Source organism: Borostomias antarcticus (assembly GCF_949987555.1).
Source record: "Borostomias antarcticus genome assembly, chromosome: 2".
Classification (NCBI taxonomy): domain Eukaryota; kingdom Metazoa; phylum Chordata; class Actinopteri; order Stomiiformes; family Stomiidae; genus Borostomias; species Borostomias antarcticus.
Window position 1 is genome coordinate 38,324,124 of NC_140235.1, and position 16,656 is coordinate 38,340,779.

At 43.9% G+C, this 16,656-nt stretch overlaps 3 protein-coding genes across 4 annotated transcripts; all 3 read left to right on the top strand.

Annotated features, from left to right (window-relative positions):
• The first annotated feature begins 3,108 nt into the window (after nucleotides 1-3,108).
• LOC311324707 (uncharacterized protein) lies at nucleotides 3,109-5,565 on the top strand. Its single transcript, XM_084457268.1, has 5 exons — nucleotides 3,109-3,245; nucleotides 3,960-4,158; nucleotides 4,278-4,468; nucleotides 5,080-5,261; nucleotides 5,442-5,565. Exons 1-5 carry the CDS (start codon nucleotides 3,234-3,236, stop codon nucleotides 5,452-5,454), a joined length of 597 nt encoding a protein of 198 aa, XP_084313394.1. The 5' UTR covers nucleotides 3,109-3,233; the 3' UTR covers nucleotides 5,455-5,565.
• Nucleotides 5,535-8,486, top strand: LOC311323072 (uncharacterized protein; the record flags this gene model as incomplete). The annotated part of the gene is made up of 4 exons (XM_084455215.1): nucleotides 5,535-5,600; nucleotides 6,908-7,045; nucleotides 7,147-7,239; nucleotides 7,366-8,486. The coding sequence occupies 4 exons, from the start codon at nucleotides 5,535-5,537 to the stop codon at nucleotides 7,774-7,776; spliced, it is 708 nt and encodes a 235-aa protein (XP_084311341.1). The 3' UTR covers nucleotides 7,777-8,486.
• A 325-nt stretch (nucleotides 8,487-8,811) lies between these two features.
• Nucleotides 8,812-15,082, top strand: trappc13 (trafficking protein particle complex subunit 13). Of its 2 annotated transcripts, XM_084461580.1 has the most exons (13): nucleotides 8,812-8,884; nucleotides 9,334-9,402; nucleotides 10,476-10,575; nucleotides 10,831-10,915; nucleotides 11,034-11,161; nucleotides 11,328-11,400; nucleotides 11,775-11,819; nucleotides 12,308-12,325; nucleotides 13,594-13,727; nucleotides 13,847-14,045; nucleotides 14,152-14,252; nucleotides 14,395-14,542; nucleotides 14,830-15,082. In XM_084461580.1, the coding sequence occupies exons 1-13, from the start codon at nucleotides 8,839-8,841 to the stop codon at nucleotides 14,935-14,937; spliced, it is 1,254 nt and encodes a 417-aa protein (XP_084317706.1). In that variant the 5' UTR covers nucleotides 8,812-8,838; the 3' UTR covers nucleotides 14,938-15,082. The 2 variants fall into 2 exon arrangements, with proteins under 2 accessions (XP_084317706.1, XP_084317705.1); XM_084461579.1 differs by lacking the exons at nucleotides 8,812-8,884; nucleotides 9,334-9,402 and having other exon boundaries at nucleotides 9,664-10,575; nucleotides 11,034-11,138.
• Nucleotides 15,083-16,656: the final 1,574 nt, after the last annotated feature.

Consider the following 16,656-nt stretch of genomic DNA (forward strand, 5'->3'; position numbering starts at 1 on the left):
AAAGCATGCGGGCCATCGAGAGGCTCCGTGGGCAGCTTGAGACGCAGAACGCCACAACCCAGACGGACACCCGCAGTACCCAGGCTGGGGTGGAGCCATGTCACTTTAACCCAGGTCTGTGAGTCACGGGTTAATCAGAACACTTCAAACCTGCCAAACGCCCCGAAATATAACTGCTCACGTTGTCTATCAAATATCTCTGGTTAGGGTGCAGTTGTGTGGAGGACAGGCATTCTTCATCAATCTACTGTACAAGGGGGTGTCCGGCGGTAGATGGGTTGATACGGGCGCTGACCGAGAGAGCGTCCGAGCTCACGCAGCTCCAGATAGAGAGTCAGGTACTGAGGAAGGAGACGGAGGGACTGAGGGAAGGTCTGATAAACGCAGAGAATAACAACAGGACCCTGGAGCGTGCACTCGGCTCCATAAAGGAGGAGATACTTAGGTAGGAGGAAGTACATTCCCAGGGTGCACTTTTTCAATTCCTGCCAATTGATTTTGTGACATAATAACATAATGAGAGTTTTTGGTCTGTCGAAGGCTGAAGGGAGAGATCGATGCCTATGGAAAACAGCTCATCAACCAAGAACTCCTCAAGATGTTGCGTGTGGAGATGAATGGTTCCACACAGATGACAGCGCCGGTCAGACCCTGTGGTACGCATGTGTCCCTCACTTTCTCTCTTTGTTCATTTTTGTCACTGTCACACTGACAGATGAGACCGATACAATATAGTTTCCTCCCAGTAGCTCCGGACACAGGAAGCTCATCTCAGAATGACCTAAAACTGACTGAACTCCTCACTGAGATTCTGAAAATAAAGGCACAGCTTGCTGATAAGGATACGGCGCAAACAACGTCCATGGAGGGAAAAGTGTCGGAAGGTTTTGGTGGGCCGGGTCTTCCTCCCAAGATTATCAACATCACCCACGTGGAGTGCAGAGCGCCCAGGCATGCTAGCAGACACAGCCCCTCAGATACAAGTGAGAACTGTCTTTTATTTTATTGAACCATTTGAAATAGGAAATGCCTGAATGTTCGGAGCCAGTACACCTGATTTCATGGACAAAATCATTGTTCTTAGAACCAGAAGGAAGAGGCCATGCTAAGAGAGACAATGATATTGTCTCTCAAAGCAGCCTGACCTCAAGCATGGAGGATTGTGTTCCAAGCAGGAGTGTGAATCATGGGCAGACCCAGGAGGTGAAGATATTTAGCCTCCGTCTGTAGCAATAGATATAGGCTAGCAAGTGGTAATCTCTCCACCCCATCATGAATGTGCAGTCTTCCGCTGTCTCATGAAATGTATGTTGCTTTTCCCAGGACATCTACTGGGACAACTATGAATTGCAGAAAGACTTGAAGACACTGATCAAGGAGGGGTCCCAAAACAGTCAAAACAAGAAGATGCTCTCTGAGGCCGTCAAGCGACTGAGGAGAATGAATCAGAGAAAACTCTAAAAGGTCTAAAGGTCTCAATGTTTAAACGCGTACTATTTTGGTTCGGCGTTTAAGCAATAGACCAGAGGGACGGCCATCTTGGATTCAACCTCTCATCTTGGATTCAACCTCTTCCTCTGCTTCCGAAAATAAACAAGTATGGTATACTAACTATGCTAGAAATATCATGCTTTTCTCATATTTTTTTATGAGAGCTTATCCACTGCACTAAAAGATTACAATTGTACCTGCACATTTGAAAACATGTTCCAACAGTTAATTGAAACATTAAATTGCAAAGCAAAAAGACATTTTATAGCCTAGGTGTTTTTCCCCCAAATTAATCTCACTGGATCCAAACCAACTCCGATACAATGTCCTTACAGAGTGGAGCTTAAAGTCGCACTGAAACGGACGTTTGAGATCATCTACGCAAACAAGCTATGAGGGTGGGACATATGTTTAGAGGAATTTGATTGGAACAATGACAAGTGGACGGGTTTTAAGAACTTTAGACAGATTCGATAGAAGGATAGCGTTGATTGATTGATTGATTTTTTGGGGGGGCATACATCGTTGAATAGGTGAACACTATGACCAATTATGTGAACCAAAATGGGACAGAATGCTTTTTTCATTTCAGTGCGACTTTAACAGTGCTCACATATCACTCGCTTGACATGGGGCTTCTCTCAGCCTCCCTGATCCTGGTGGACCGGTACACATGAATGCTGAAACAGAAGAAATAGGAGAAATCACGCTATGCTGAAACAACTTTTGAAAGCCATATCCGACAGAGACCGACCACTGAATACACTCAACAAAATGGCCTACGGTCAGCCTAGCTGGGGCTTTCTCCTGCAGGCGGTTGGTAGCCTCAGATAATCTTTAACAGATCTTGTGAGCTCGCTAGATCAGGGTGGTCTTACGAGGCTAGGGGGTTGGTGGTGATGGTGGTGTCCATATCAATGTCTTTCAGACAGCAGCCCTGGACTGCATCACTGTATCCTTCATGAGAAACAGCAGTTGTGAGGCCAAGCGTTGACACTTTGCTATGAAAGCTGTTCTCAGAGAAGTCATACCTTTCTGCTTTCACTCACATATTTATTGGATCCAGCCTCACATTTCTTAGCCAGATGAGGGGTTAGCTGCTTGAGTTTGCTGTTCCTTTAGCCTTTGCTTAAGTTTCAATTCCAGTTAGTCATTAGGCACCTAACAAAAACACAGAGGTTATGCCAACTGAAATGATTTGGCCTGAAGTGCTTTAATGCAGTCTGAGAACACCCTTGGATAATGACTGAGTAAGAGGAACATACAGATCAGATACTTCAATACCATCATCCTCTCCTTCAAAGCAATTTCCACAAGTTTTTGGGGCATTCCTCCTCACTGGTCCAGTCTCCACTGGTTCTAAAACTGGTCGTAGTTGCGCCTAGGCATAACTTTGGTTGGTGCAACAGGCTTACGTCCATTCTAAAAAATGGTCTTGGCTACGACCTGTTTAGCAGTTACGACCGTCTTAAGTTAAGACCAGTTGGTGCAACCCACTCCTGGGGACTTGGGCCAGACCATGGATGAGTCAGACTGAGCCACATAATATAATCTCGCGAGATTAAGACGGTCTCACGAGACTAGTGTGTCCTCCGATGCAACAGCACAGCACCCATTCTTCGATGACGAACAGCACATACTCATCATCCCCATGCGATATGCTGGCTTATTTAAATCCAAAATGAGCTGGTGACTTAACATGTTTGTGTCTGGACACCTGTAACGTTACCAGGTTCCCCATAATGGCTTTTATTGTGAGTATTTACATTAGCAAAACGTTTTGATGCGACTTGAATGCCACTGCCTACTTGCCTAGTGCTAGCTAGCCTAGCTAGCTAGCTGACGTTACCATCTGTTTACAATCAATGTTAGGCTAGCTAAGTTTGTTGATTGTTTAGAACTACATGACTAGTCACTCACTGATATCATTAATTTAATTTAACGACAACGTTAGTGCACAATCATTGGTCGCAATTTAGAACACGGGTGAAGTTGAGCTAACCTTAGTTTAGTAGTTAGCTAGTAACTACTTGCTAGTAGTTGGCTAACTAACATCATACTACGTTAGCTAGCTACAGTAATATTGATCCAGATACCACTAGCTAGACAGCTGGTTAGAACTAACGTTACAAGAAACCATCTTTATCACAATCTCTCCCTCCCTGCATTGAAGAACCAATGATGCTCTGGTTACAGTGGGTACGATGTGGGCTAATCAGGATGGTCTCGCGAGACTATAGTTTTCCTATGCCAGAGAGCTTCATCCCTGGCAAAACAACTGGTGCTACAAGCTAACGTTAATCAGCAATACATCACAGTACATGTCCCATCATGCAATACCTTAGCTAGACTGATATAGCCAACGTCATGTAATATGAGCATTATCCAGTGCTGTTGATTTTGAGTTACAGACGGGAAAATTATAATATAAAAGTGGATGATATCTCCCTAACCTAACTGTTTTTCAGGCGCATCCTTCTGTGAGGATCAAGGGCACAGAGCACACCTACGACCCAGTGGTCTGCCAGGAGGAGGGTTGTTCAGGCACAGAAAAGGGAGCCCATATGCACTGTCCACTCTGCACTGTAGCTGAGGTCTATCAGGACCCCGTTATCCTGCGGGCTCACTTTCGTGTCAAACATGTCGACAAAGGCATAGACTTTGCTGGTGAGAGGCTTCTACACACACACACGCGCGCACACACACACACACACACACACACACACACAAAAGAGTTGTCCTTTGAAATGTTTTGGTTTCCTGTTACCCACTGCCTTCGCCTCCAGGCCTTAAAGTGCTGAGATGCTGCAACCACTGTGAAATAGTCGGCACCATTAAAGGGGAGAAGAGGTTCAAGGGGGCCCATTGGCACTGCTACCGCTGCAGAAATGGTTTCAACCGCAGAGACGAGGCTATCAAACACTACAAGACCCACTTCCGGAATCCCCACACCACCTTCCAGATCCAGGTCACCCAGGTACGAACTCCAAGCTGTCGTGAGTTCAGTCGAGACAAAGTTCGAGAAACCGATTTCATGGATGCCTAGAGCTGTTTCATCTTACCAGAGTGTAGTATGCGTCAGGGCTGCACAATTAATCGTGAATTAATCGAAATCGCGATTATTACCCCCGCAATTAACTAATCGCAAAAGGCCGCAATTAATATGACGAATAATTTTGCTTTGAATTGAGTGTGCTAGGACTACAGGGATGAATCACAGGCGCTTATGCTGTCTGACCAATCACATGCGTTCCCGCTGAGTGCGCTGTGCGTAGCAATTTCACTGAGAAGACAGATAGCAGTAGGTCAAGACAAGTGTCACAAGACAAGAGTAGCCTACCTGCATCCGTGAGTAGTGAAAAAATGAGCGAAAACGAGGTCAGTGAGTTAGTAGCAAGAAAGGGATCAACGTCCGTGATTTGGGAGCATTTTGGTTATTATATATTAATATTATATATTAAATATGAATCGCAATTATTAATCGCAATTACCATTTTGAAGCAAATAATCGCAATTATTATCTTTTGTCATAATCGTGCAGCCCTAGTATGCGTATCAATGACCCTATTTCCATTCCTTTTAACCTAGGAGGTAAACTGTCGACAGTACTACGACGGAAGTGCGGAGGCCCACTCCCATGCGTATGGAGGGCCGACAGTGTGCACGGACTCCAGGGTTGAGGGGAGCGCTTTAGCTACCATCCTGGTCCAGCCTGTCCTCAGCACTACAACTGTGGAACCAAAGGTTTCATACATGTCTCATGAATTGTGGTGGGTTGATGGTAGAGAGCTATGATGAGATGAACTTCCATGTTATACTGAGATGTACTCTGTGTGTGTGTGTGTGTGTGTGTGCGTGTGTGTGCGTGTGTGTGTGTGTTGCCGATTTCCTTTTGAAATCCATCCTTTGGTGGATGATTGTACTGTGATTTTTGGCTTCTCTGTTTGAAGGACAGCAGCGTGAACAATGGAATCCTTGTAGCTTCTGAGGAGGAAGTGGACCCTTCCCAGCATTCCTTAGACGGGACCCAGACACTGGTGCTCATGGACCCAGAAGGCCAGGAAGGCAACCTGATCTACGAAGAGGCGGAAAGCATCATTGAAGAACAGGTGAGACCATCATTGCCGTTCACTGTCACTTGAACTGCTACTGTATACCCACGCTGCGTTCCATTTGGCCCGGGAAGTCGTGATTTACGAGATACTACTTGCGTTTTTTTTCTCCACTTGTGAACTCGTTCCACTCGACCGTGCCCCCAGTTAGCTCTTGAAGTCGTGAACAAGATGGCAGCTCCCTTGAAGTGAAACTTAAGTAACACTGTTTTATCCACATTTCTGTCTTATTTCAGTCTGTCTGAGTCTAAAGTTACAACGGAAACAAGAGCATAGGCGAACTTTTTAAATCTATGTTCCCTGACTCTGATATTGCAAACACGTTTACGTGTCGTTCTGACAAAACAGCATACATAGCCAGATTTGGGCTGGCTATTATTTGTATCTCATTAAATCAGTCGTACACACAGTATTCCCCAACTGTTATCTGAGGACATGTTCTCTACCTCTATTATATGCACAAAATACTGCATAGTACGTTGGTATCTACTGGTTTGGCAAACAAAGCTAGCTAACATCCATCTTTGTTCCGAGCTATTGTTGGCGTATTCTTCTTTTCTTCTTCTTCTTCTTTGGGTTTATGGTGGATCGCAAACAGCTTATAGGTGCATACCGCCACCTACTATACAAGAGTGTGTCGTGTCATCATCCTAGTGCTTACAGTCTACCCCACAACCGTGTGTCACCCAAGAAAGTAAATAGAGCCTTCCTGCAGATTCCTCCCCCCTCCACCTCCGTGCCCAATAAACCTCTCAAATTCCATTACCGTCCTGCTTCTCTGACTCTATCCCGGAGTCTCTCTGTCTTCCTCATAGTTGGGACAGTGCAATAGAACATGTTCGGTGTTTTATTGAGCTCCACAGTGCCCACATGCATCACTCCCCCTTTTCCCCATTACAAACAAGGTGCCGTTCAGTCCCGTGTGATCGAACCCGAGTCTAGCCATGACGATTTCCTGCCTCCTGTTCTGGGCAGTGTAGTTCTTCACCACAACTGACTTCTGTACCCTGTGATACCCCCCCCCCCCTTCTGGTCTTCATCCCACCTTTTCTGCCAGAACTCAAATCCTTCCTTCCTCCTAATCACCGCTTTCCCTTCTCCCTTTGTTGGTGTCTTCTGTTACGCGGTGACCTCGTGGGTGACGTCGTCCTCCGTCTCTCCGACCTCTCACCTCACCACTTCCCAGCCAAACAGAACGCACCATTAGTCTCAGAGTCGGGGTGCAACACAAATGCTTGAGTTGCATTGTAGACTGCTTTAATCCCTGCTCTAATGTACTTGTCTCCCCGTGGTTTGTGTTTTAGAGCGGGGACGGCCTGGAGCAGGCCCTGCAGATGGAGAAGCAGATTCTGGAGCTCCAGCAGCAGAATGAGGCTCTGAGTCTGGAGAAGGACGTCATGGAGAAGAAGCTGAAGGCAGAAATACAGAGACTCCAGGATCAGGTACAGCGAGCTGACAAGGACCGATTTTAGAGAGCAGACATTTTGTTTCCCCCGCATACTGAGGCCAGCGTATTTTCTCTCCTCTGCTGTGGCGCTCCAAGATGTCCGCCGTGGTGCAGGCCAACTTCAAACTGTCAGAGGAACTGAAACAGCGCTGCTCCGTTGAATTGAGCCAGCAGAGAGTCAAACTGCTTGTGAGTGGAAAGTTTGACCTGGATAAGCCAGTCATTATTTGGATTAAAACATAGGTAGTCTCTGATATAAACCACTGGTTCAGTTATTTCAGATGTTATCTAATTTTCTGTGTGTCCTGCTCTCAGGTGGAGTGTCTGGAGGAGCAACATCGCAAGCTCATCCAAGCCCAGCTAGCAACGCTGACCCGGGAGCTGATGTTTCAGGCAGAAGCCTTGCCTGTGAACGGCCACATGGGGGCAGTAGAGCATTCCGCCAGTCCGGACAATGCGGCAGTGAAGGAGCATGACGGGATGAACATAGTGGAAGTACAGGTGGACTGTAAGACAGAGAGTTTGATACTTCCAGATTGTGTGGGTTTGCAGTCCGGGCAAGAGGAACTGGTCACTGAGCTGGATGACGTGGAGCCCGGTCCCGTGATCGTCCAGACGACCATAGCACCCCTTCAAATAAAGGAGGAGGCGCTGATGTCGAGGAAGCGCCGGCCCAAAGATGAACCGGGAGGGGAGCAGGACGGCAAACTGCAGCGCATCAGTTGAGATATTCTCTCTGTAACTTATGTCACTCCTTTTTTTGTATATCCCGTTCCTTCATATTCACACTGTCTTGGGAGGTATTCGTAAAATGCTACCAAATGGGTTCCTTGTAAAAGTTAATCAAGAAAGAACTCGAATGAATAATTGTCTCCTTTTTCCACTATTACAGTCATACATCCTCATGTCTGTGCAGTGTGAGCTGGTGCCCACGCTAATACACTGGCCCACTGCTTACTTGCTCTATACTTGTACCTCTGTTTTAAGATGGGTTGACATACTGCCTACAACAGCCAATGCAGTTTTAAGCCATTTAGAATGTTTGTAGTTCTAGAATGTCTCTGTTCTAAAACGGTCTATTGAGTCTTGAACATCTCATGTCAAATCTTTAGAACTATTCAATTTTTTAATCGAGAAGGCAGGCAGCTTAAAACTGTCTTGTTTTTTTTATGAGTTTGCATGCAGTGAAACGAGAAAATAATCACTATCAGAGAGGACAGGGCAGTGTTGTTTTTATTTTGGCTGATTTTGTTTGCAGTGTACCTAATGCTTTTATATCGAATAGGTATTATTAGATTCACATAGCTCAACAACAGTTAGTTTAGCTAGCTAAAGTTTAATTTAGCTGTTTATTGAATAAAGAATTGTAGACAGTAGTTCATTTACTAACGTACCACCTACCACTCAGTCATAATTAGCAGGAAGTTACCTTATATTGGCATTTTAAGTTTTCAATGCTTTAGATTTAAATTGATTGTGAAAATTGCAATGTGAGATTCATGCATTTTTTGGAATAAAGACTCAAAGATTCAAAGTGTACTGTGCATTCACTCCTATGCATAAGGAACTTTTGAAAGAAAGCACGTTTACTGTTTTGTTCAGTAGACTAAATTTATTCTTACGGTTGAATTTCAATTCAATGTAGTCTGGTGTCGTTGGTCTCCAACTATCGTGCAGACCAGAGATTTTATAAACGACTTTTACTTCCCTCGACAGTCGGCTCAGTTTGTCCCTTTACGTAGTTGTGTCGTAGCTAAGGTGAAAGTTCAGAGGAGCTCTCCAGACAAAATGGATGTAAATCAGGCTAAACAGGAGCATCTACTTGCATTAAAAGGTATTTTCTCGGAGCCTTTAAAAACATCTGCAGTGCACAAAAGCATGTTATAGTATTACACATTCAAAGGGATTGTTTCTTCTTCAGTATCTGTGTTTGATCTGTATAAAGAGAGCTTGTTTACATCTAATGTAGGCTGGCTAGCTAGTGCTAGATAGCTAACGTCATGTCCACTTTTTAGCGTTAACTACACGTAGCGTTAGCAGCAACTGAAATAAACATGTTATCTAGCGAAATAAAAAATAAAATATAGTTCTAGCTTTTGGGGTACGTGCTATCCTTTCCTCATCCAGGTTAACTTGATGCTAGCCCAGCTATCTAGAGGAAAGGATACAGGGAAGCTAACTCCCACTCCAACCTATCATCTAGTGTCACAGTTTGACAGATTGTCCCAGACTGAACACGACTAGGCCTTATTTCACTAATCTCATTCACGTTGTCTTGTGCAGTGATGCGGTTAACGAAGCCTACTCTCTTCACAAACATGCCAGTGACATGTGAAGAGAGAGATCTCCCAGGTAAGCCTGATATAGTGGAGCAGACTAGCTACCTCCTATCATTTTCTATCACCACTCTTCATTCATTGATCACAAGCTGCTGCCATACTTTGCCATTAGTAGGGCCAACTGAAGCAGACCATTAAAGGTACTGTTATTGCTCTCATGCTTATATAGGTATTAGGTACATCAGCTAGTTCACTGCAAATCTTGGCTATAGCCCAAGCCCAAATGCCTATATTAATATAGGCGCTTGGGCTATATAGCCAAGATTTGCAGTGAACTAGCTGATGTACCTAATATAAACCTATAAAGCTTTGATATATTAACACATGATAATCCTATTTGCTTTCACAATTGAAATGGCAGCTGTAGTCTAATAAGTTACCTGCTGAGCAATACTTAATCATGACGTACGCTACATTAACCGGAGTTGTTATTCCAGGTGTGATGACATAAATTCAACCAATAGCCTACATAAAGTTGAAGACCGCTGAGATTCTGAGAGGCTGCGAGCTAGGAAGCTAATTAATAAAGCAGCCACCCTAACCACTCTGCCTTCCACCGAATCATTGTGATATTCCTGGAATGATCCAGCCCCCAAAATTAGTCTGCAGGCCTGGCAGGAATTTATAGTGTTTGTTTTTTTCCTTCTGCCGGAGCTCAGCATACTGTAATGTGAGATCACATGCTGGTAACTGAGTGTCACTGACCCTATAAATCTCTCGAGACACTTCTGGGTTGGAACGCTATTTATACAAGGTCGGTACAAATGAAATGAAGGCATGTCTGGAGTTAAATCAAAAATGAGATGAAGAATACCATTTCAGAGACATAAACTGAAACGTTAAAGTCTGCTTGGCTGCTCTGAGTTCGAGATGCTATTCAGAGATTTTTTTTAATGAACATCTGAATCAATGCTACAAAACAACACCATGATAACCAGGACAACAACCCTGGCGGTATTAGGTGATTTATACAGTGTAAATGTCTCATAAAGTTGAAAATAGTCACTGCTGCATTGGTGACATTTTGTCAAGTCGTGCATCAACAGTATTCATATTGTGCTTGTATGCGTGCGGTTCCGTTCACAGGCGATCTGTTTGGACGGCTCATGAAGGAGGACCCCTCCACCATCAAAGGAGCAGAGGCGTTAATGCTCGGGGAGATGCTCACGTTACCGCAGAACTTTGGGTAATGTACAAAACATCAACCACATCGAGCAGGATCACACACACACACACACACCATTTAACATTGACAGAGGTCTTTCCTCCAGATTCATTTCAATGTAGTCATTAATATTAATAGTCAGCACCTTCCATGTAAGATTGTAGTCTCCCTCTCAGGAGTGCCTGTTATAAGCGATGTGTGAATATGGTTTTCCACACCCATGCTTGTCCATTGCGTCAGTATTTGACACCTGCGCAACAACTCTGCTTTACACAGAAACATTTTCCTCGGCGAGACCTTCTCTAGTTACATAAGTGTCCACAACGACAGCACCCAGGTGGTGAAGGACATTCTCGTAAAGGTACAATACAGGAATGCATCAATTCCACTTAAATATCCTATGCTCCTACCCGTCCACATCTGAATCTGTCGTCTTCTTTTTCACACGATGTGATTCTCTCGTTTGACCTCTCGTTCAGGCCGACCTGCAGACCAGCTCTCAGAGGCTGAACTTATCAGCGTCTAACTCGGCAGTCACCGAGCTGAAGCCGGAGTGCTGCATCGATGATGTCATCCACCACGAGGTCAAAGAGATTGGAACTCACATGTATGTTTATTCCATATGATACTGTACTGTATGTACATGGTGACTCTTAGATTCTGTACCTTTACACCATGAATGTTAATTTAAGTAAAGTCAAGTTTATTTGATATAGCACGGCGTAGACTCAATGTGAAGTTGACATTTAAAAAAGGTTCTCCTCCCACCACAGCTTGGTGTGTGCAGTCAGTTACACCACCCAGTCTGGAGAGAAGCTCTACTTCAGAAAGTTCTTCAAGTTTCAGGTGAGCTTCATACGGCCTTTGGCGTTCCCTGACTGAATGAGTTATATTGGAGCGCAGACTTCAGCCTTGAGCAATGTCACAGCTCTGTGTTAAAGCCAAAGTAATTAGCACAGAAGCTGTAGACCCTACAGTGCTCAGCAGTGTTATCGGCTACAGCCCTCAGTTAAACTAAGGATACCTAACTGCTTAGTCAGAGAAAGAAGCTGAACATAATTGCATTGATACCATTTGAGATAAAAAAATTCTTGGAACGTCTTTTTTTCTGTCCATGAACACGTACAGTACATTTCCATTTTTGATTTGTTGGTTGCTGTTGAATGGAGGACCAGTCTGAGAAAAGTGCGGCGTTTAGCTTGCAATCTGTTTTGAATCAGGTTTTGAAGCCGTTGGATGTCAAAACGAAGTTCTACAACGCTGAGGTAAGTTTTTCTTCAAGTGCCACCTTCCCTTGAAGTCTTTTTGCCAGTACGACCAAAATAATGGTTAAACACAGCTGTCTTGCAATTGACTTTTTACTCTTAATTAAAATCTCCTCTCTGTCATCATAGAGCAGCTATCTAGACACATCTCTTACCATGCTTCTCCACCAATTCAAGATCTGTTTTGTATGACTGTTTCTTATTGTAGAATACACACATGCACCATATCATGATCCATGCTCTGTAGTGAGGAATCTCCATCATCTTGACTGTAGAATAAACACATGCACTATATCATGACCCATGCTCTAAAGCCAGGAATCTCCATCATCTTCAACACAATAGTTTTTGCTCTTCCCACCCCCACTTCTCATTTGCATATTAAGTAGTGCTTTGTTTTCTAGAATGTAAAAAAAATCATTGTCATTCTCTTTTGGCATGTAACATTCATTTGTTTATTATCTCTTGTGTTTTATTTTCTCCATTAGAGTGACCTCAGTTCCGTGGTAATTGTTTTCTCTGTCTTCATCGCTGAACTAAGCTTTCTTAATCCTTTTGTTGCAGCAACGTTTGCCTTCCTCTCTCTGACACCAATGAGAATGACTAAGGGTGACATAAGGAAAAAGCATGTTTGGATTTTTATATTGAAACGTAATTTCTCTCAAATGTAGAGTAAACATAATGAAACCAAAATTTCCTTCGGCATGTGGAAAGTAGGAATGGAAAGTCACCTTATTGCATTAGTAAAGGTCCATGAGGTGCTTTTCCCTTTATTTGGTCATTGGTCTTTCTCCTGGCGCTTGTGTTGTCTTGCTAACTCATCTCACACAGGACATGGGGGCTTGGTGCAAGGGAGATTCGTGGGACATAGAGTGGGGGATTTGTAGTAGGCGAAATTGAACAAATTCTTTTTCTAAGGGAAATTTGGTTAAAGGGTTCTTCTGATGTATGGGTTTGCCTGTCTCCATCTCTGTAAATATTCACATTACCGAGCTTTTAAATATAGATTTGAACAATGATTTTTGAACAATCGAATGGTACAAATCTACGGGAGATTTTTTTGTTTTGTTAAATGATTGTGGTGTCGATGATTATTAACTGCATTTAATTACAAGTGGATTTCACTCATCAAAAATAGATATCACATCAAATTAAACCACGAGCAGAGAGTTACGTTTAGAACAATGCAGTCATATCCAATTTCTTTCCATAGCATGGCATTTCTGTTGGGGCGGTGTAAAGCCTGCAGGCTGGGATATCACCAGAAGGATTTAGCCTACTGGACGTGACTGTGCCTTTCTTTCTGTGGAGAGTTCAGCTGAACGGTCCGTCTCGGCTCTGCGCTGTAACAGTAACTCCAGCCAGTCTGACAGAGTTCTCTATGGTCCCTTCCTAATTCCTAGACTGTGGATTGCAGGCATGAACTAATCTTGGCTTTTCTCTCGTTATGTTCTGGTCATTACTGTACTAATCCACTCCTCCAAGGCAAACTGGCGTTTTGCTTTCGTGTCTTTGAATTCTATTGGCAGATTTTGAAAGAGAGGTTTGAAATTTCCTTTTTGTGTGTTTTATTGGCATTCTAGGTTTGTTGGGTACCAGTATGAAAAAATTGTTGGGTACCAGTATGAAAAAATGAAAAAAACATAAAATAAAAGTAGTCTAAACAATGCTGTAAATTAAGTCTAAATTCCACCCAGTTGGCCTTGGAGAGCGTGTTTTTATAGTTGGTCTTAGTGGCAAACGTTAGTGTTGACCCCTGGCTTCTCCCTGTCAGACAGACGAGGTCTTCCTGGAGGCTCAGATCCAAAACATCACCACCTCGCCCATGTTCATGGAGAAAGTCTCCTTGGAGCCTTCGATTATGTACAACGTCACTGAGCTCAACACGGTGGCGTGCGGCGAAGAGGGGTAAAGACTCCTCCCTCTGCTCTCGTCTTATTCCCATCACCTCATTTCAGCAATCTTCACTGTTCGTCGGAATGAAACCGTTTTAACGATCAAAATGTTCTCGCTTGGGATGGGTTCAGAGCGTCCACGTTTGGGAAGATGTCCTACCTGCAGCCCATGGACACGCGCCAGTACCTGTACTGTCTGAAGCCAAAACCCGAGTTCGCTGAAAAAGCTGGCGTCATCAAGGGTGTGACCGTGATCGGCAAACTGGACATAGTATGGAAAACCAATCTGGGGGAGAGAGGGAGACTGCAGACCAGCCAGCTACAGAGAATGGTAGGAGCGATGTTACCACAGTAATATGTCCAGGATTTCTCAGTGATGAATGCGTTTGATTAACATGTTTGGGGGTCTTCATGTCTGTTGTGTTGGCGACCACCAGGCCCCAGGTTATGGAGACGTCCGGCTATCCTTGGAGATGATTCCCGACACCGTCAACCTTGAGGAGCCCTTTGACATCGTCTGTAAAATCACAAACTGCAGGTAAAGATTGTGACCTGAACAACTGCTTCTCGTACTTTTTATCTGGGAGCTACTATCGTCCCCGCTCCCTTTAAGAAGGATATGATCGCTGCCACACCCTCAGACTGTACTTCTTCACTGTAAGCCTGTGTTGGTCTTGCAGTGAGAGGACCATGGACATGGTGCTGGACATGTGTAACACCAGGTCCATCCACTGGTGCGGCGTATCGGGGAGACAGCTGGGGAAGGTCGGACCCAGCGCCTCTCTCTCTCTGCCCCTCAAACTCCTGTCCTCCTTCCAGGGCCTGCAGGTAGGCTCTACTAGAAAGCTTTTGTTACATAATACCCACAGCCACCGGTGGCTCACCGGGTTAAGGCGCATACCGCAAAGGCTTGTCCTTACCGCAGCGGCCTGGGTTCGAATCCGGCCGGGGCCATATGCTGCATTTCCCCCTCCTACCTCTCTCTCTCCTGCATTTCCTGTCTGTAATCTTCACTGTCTAATAAAGCAGAAATGCCATATACAAATCTTTAGATAATACCACCAAAACACAGGTGTGTCTAATCAGTCATGTGTTGATACTTTGTTTTGTTTCAGAGTATATCTGGACTGAGACTCACAGACACATTTCTGAAGAGGACGTATGAATATGATGACATTGCACAGGTGTGTGTAATTTGCCCCTACATTAGCCGTGAGAGTTGAACCACCATGTCTTAACCCTGCACTACTGTACAGTATACTGTAAATCTCAATGGACCAACTGTGGAGCTCGGCACCTGCCTCGTTTTCACACCCCAAGATGATCGTCTTTTAACGTAATGTATTGTTTTTAGTGCTTTCCTTTGAAAACAAATCATGATTTTAAATGTGCATAAATGTGAATAAAAGCATTAATTTAACCTTTGGCTTATGGTACTTGGCTTTTGAAACATGCCAAATAAGTGTTTGTGTTTTGCGGCTACACCCGTTAAATCAACAATAGACAGTCCAAGCGATACAAAGTGGTGTCATGCTGAGACCCAAATAAACCAACATCAATTTCAATCAATACATTTTTTATCGACACATGTTTTTGACCAAACGTTATGCTGCTCTGTTTTACAAGCATATTAATTGGCTTCATAAAGCTTCTGACTACAAATATCAGATTAAAGAGCATGCAAAATCAACAATCAGAATATTTCATTATGACTATCAACATTGCTCAAGTAATGAGAACTTAAACATTCATAAAGGGGGGATTGGCACTGACATATTTGTGTTTGCTAAGGTGCAATTATTATCCATAGATACAAGGAGAGGGCTGCAAACATGGTCATTAACGACATACTACTGTATATCATCGAAAAACCTCCATTCTGATAAGAGCAGTTCAAAGCAATCATATATAATCTCATCTCACAGGATGAAGGCTTAGGGTTCCTGTCACCCAACAGAAAATATAGCTGAAAACATTTGGTACAAAAATAATAGGTGTTAAAACATGACAATGTAACGCCGCTGCAGTGTGAGAGTCCTGTGGTTATACCAGAAATAGAGTAGCGATACTTCCTGTTCAAACACTAAAGAAATGCATCCTTCCTGGCTATCCCTCTACAGGAGTTTGCTACAGTATAGCAGATGGAATTAGACAGAATTATGTGAACATGGCAATATTACTCTCCACTACTACAGCACAACATATAAAAACACATTGATCCACTCGGAATGGAACAGCATCGAGGAAAGAAACTATGTGCTGTGTACTATCAAATATTCATGTGTTTTACACTTCCTCTTATTAAGGTGTTGTATGCCGTTTCTCCCGATTGGACATCTAGAATGTGTAGGATGCTCTGTCCTGTTCTCCTTCCCTCCCCAAAGCCCCAGTCACAGTAAAGTGCCTTGGTTCCCTCCTCTTGCCTCTTCATTCCAGCTCTGCCGGTGATGTGAGTTTAAGGAATGGGTGTTGAGATTGTAATCACGTCATACGATTGCCTTTCCTCTGGTTTCCCCTAAAATAAAGGAAAATAGATGCACAATATTCTGTTGTACTGCTGCTCAAACTAATTTCCCATCACACAATAGGTAATAACTGTCTAATGTGAATAAGTCCTTCAGTCCTTTAATCAAATGAATCCTATCAAACCCGTCATTCTGTGGTAGAGGTAGCCTACTACACCAATGCCTACACAATGGCCTTGGGACCCACTATTTGAGTCAGACTGTTGTACTTCTGCCCATTGTTGTTGAAGTAGACAACTTGAACTGAAGGGGCGGGACCAGGGGCGAGTTCAGGGCAGTACGGTTCAGACCTACTGAAGGGGCAGCAGGACATAGGATGAGTTCAGGACTGTAGGTACAGACCTTAGGATCAGGGGTTCAGACCTTAGGATCAGGGGTTCAGGACTGTAGGTATAAACCTTAGGATCAGGGGTTCAG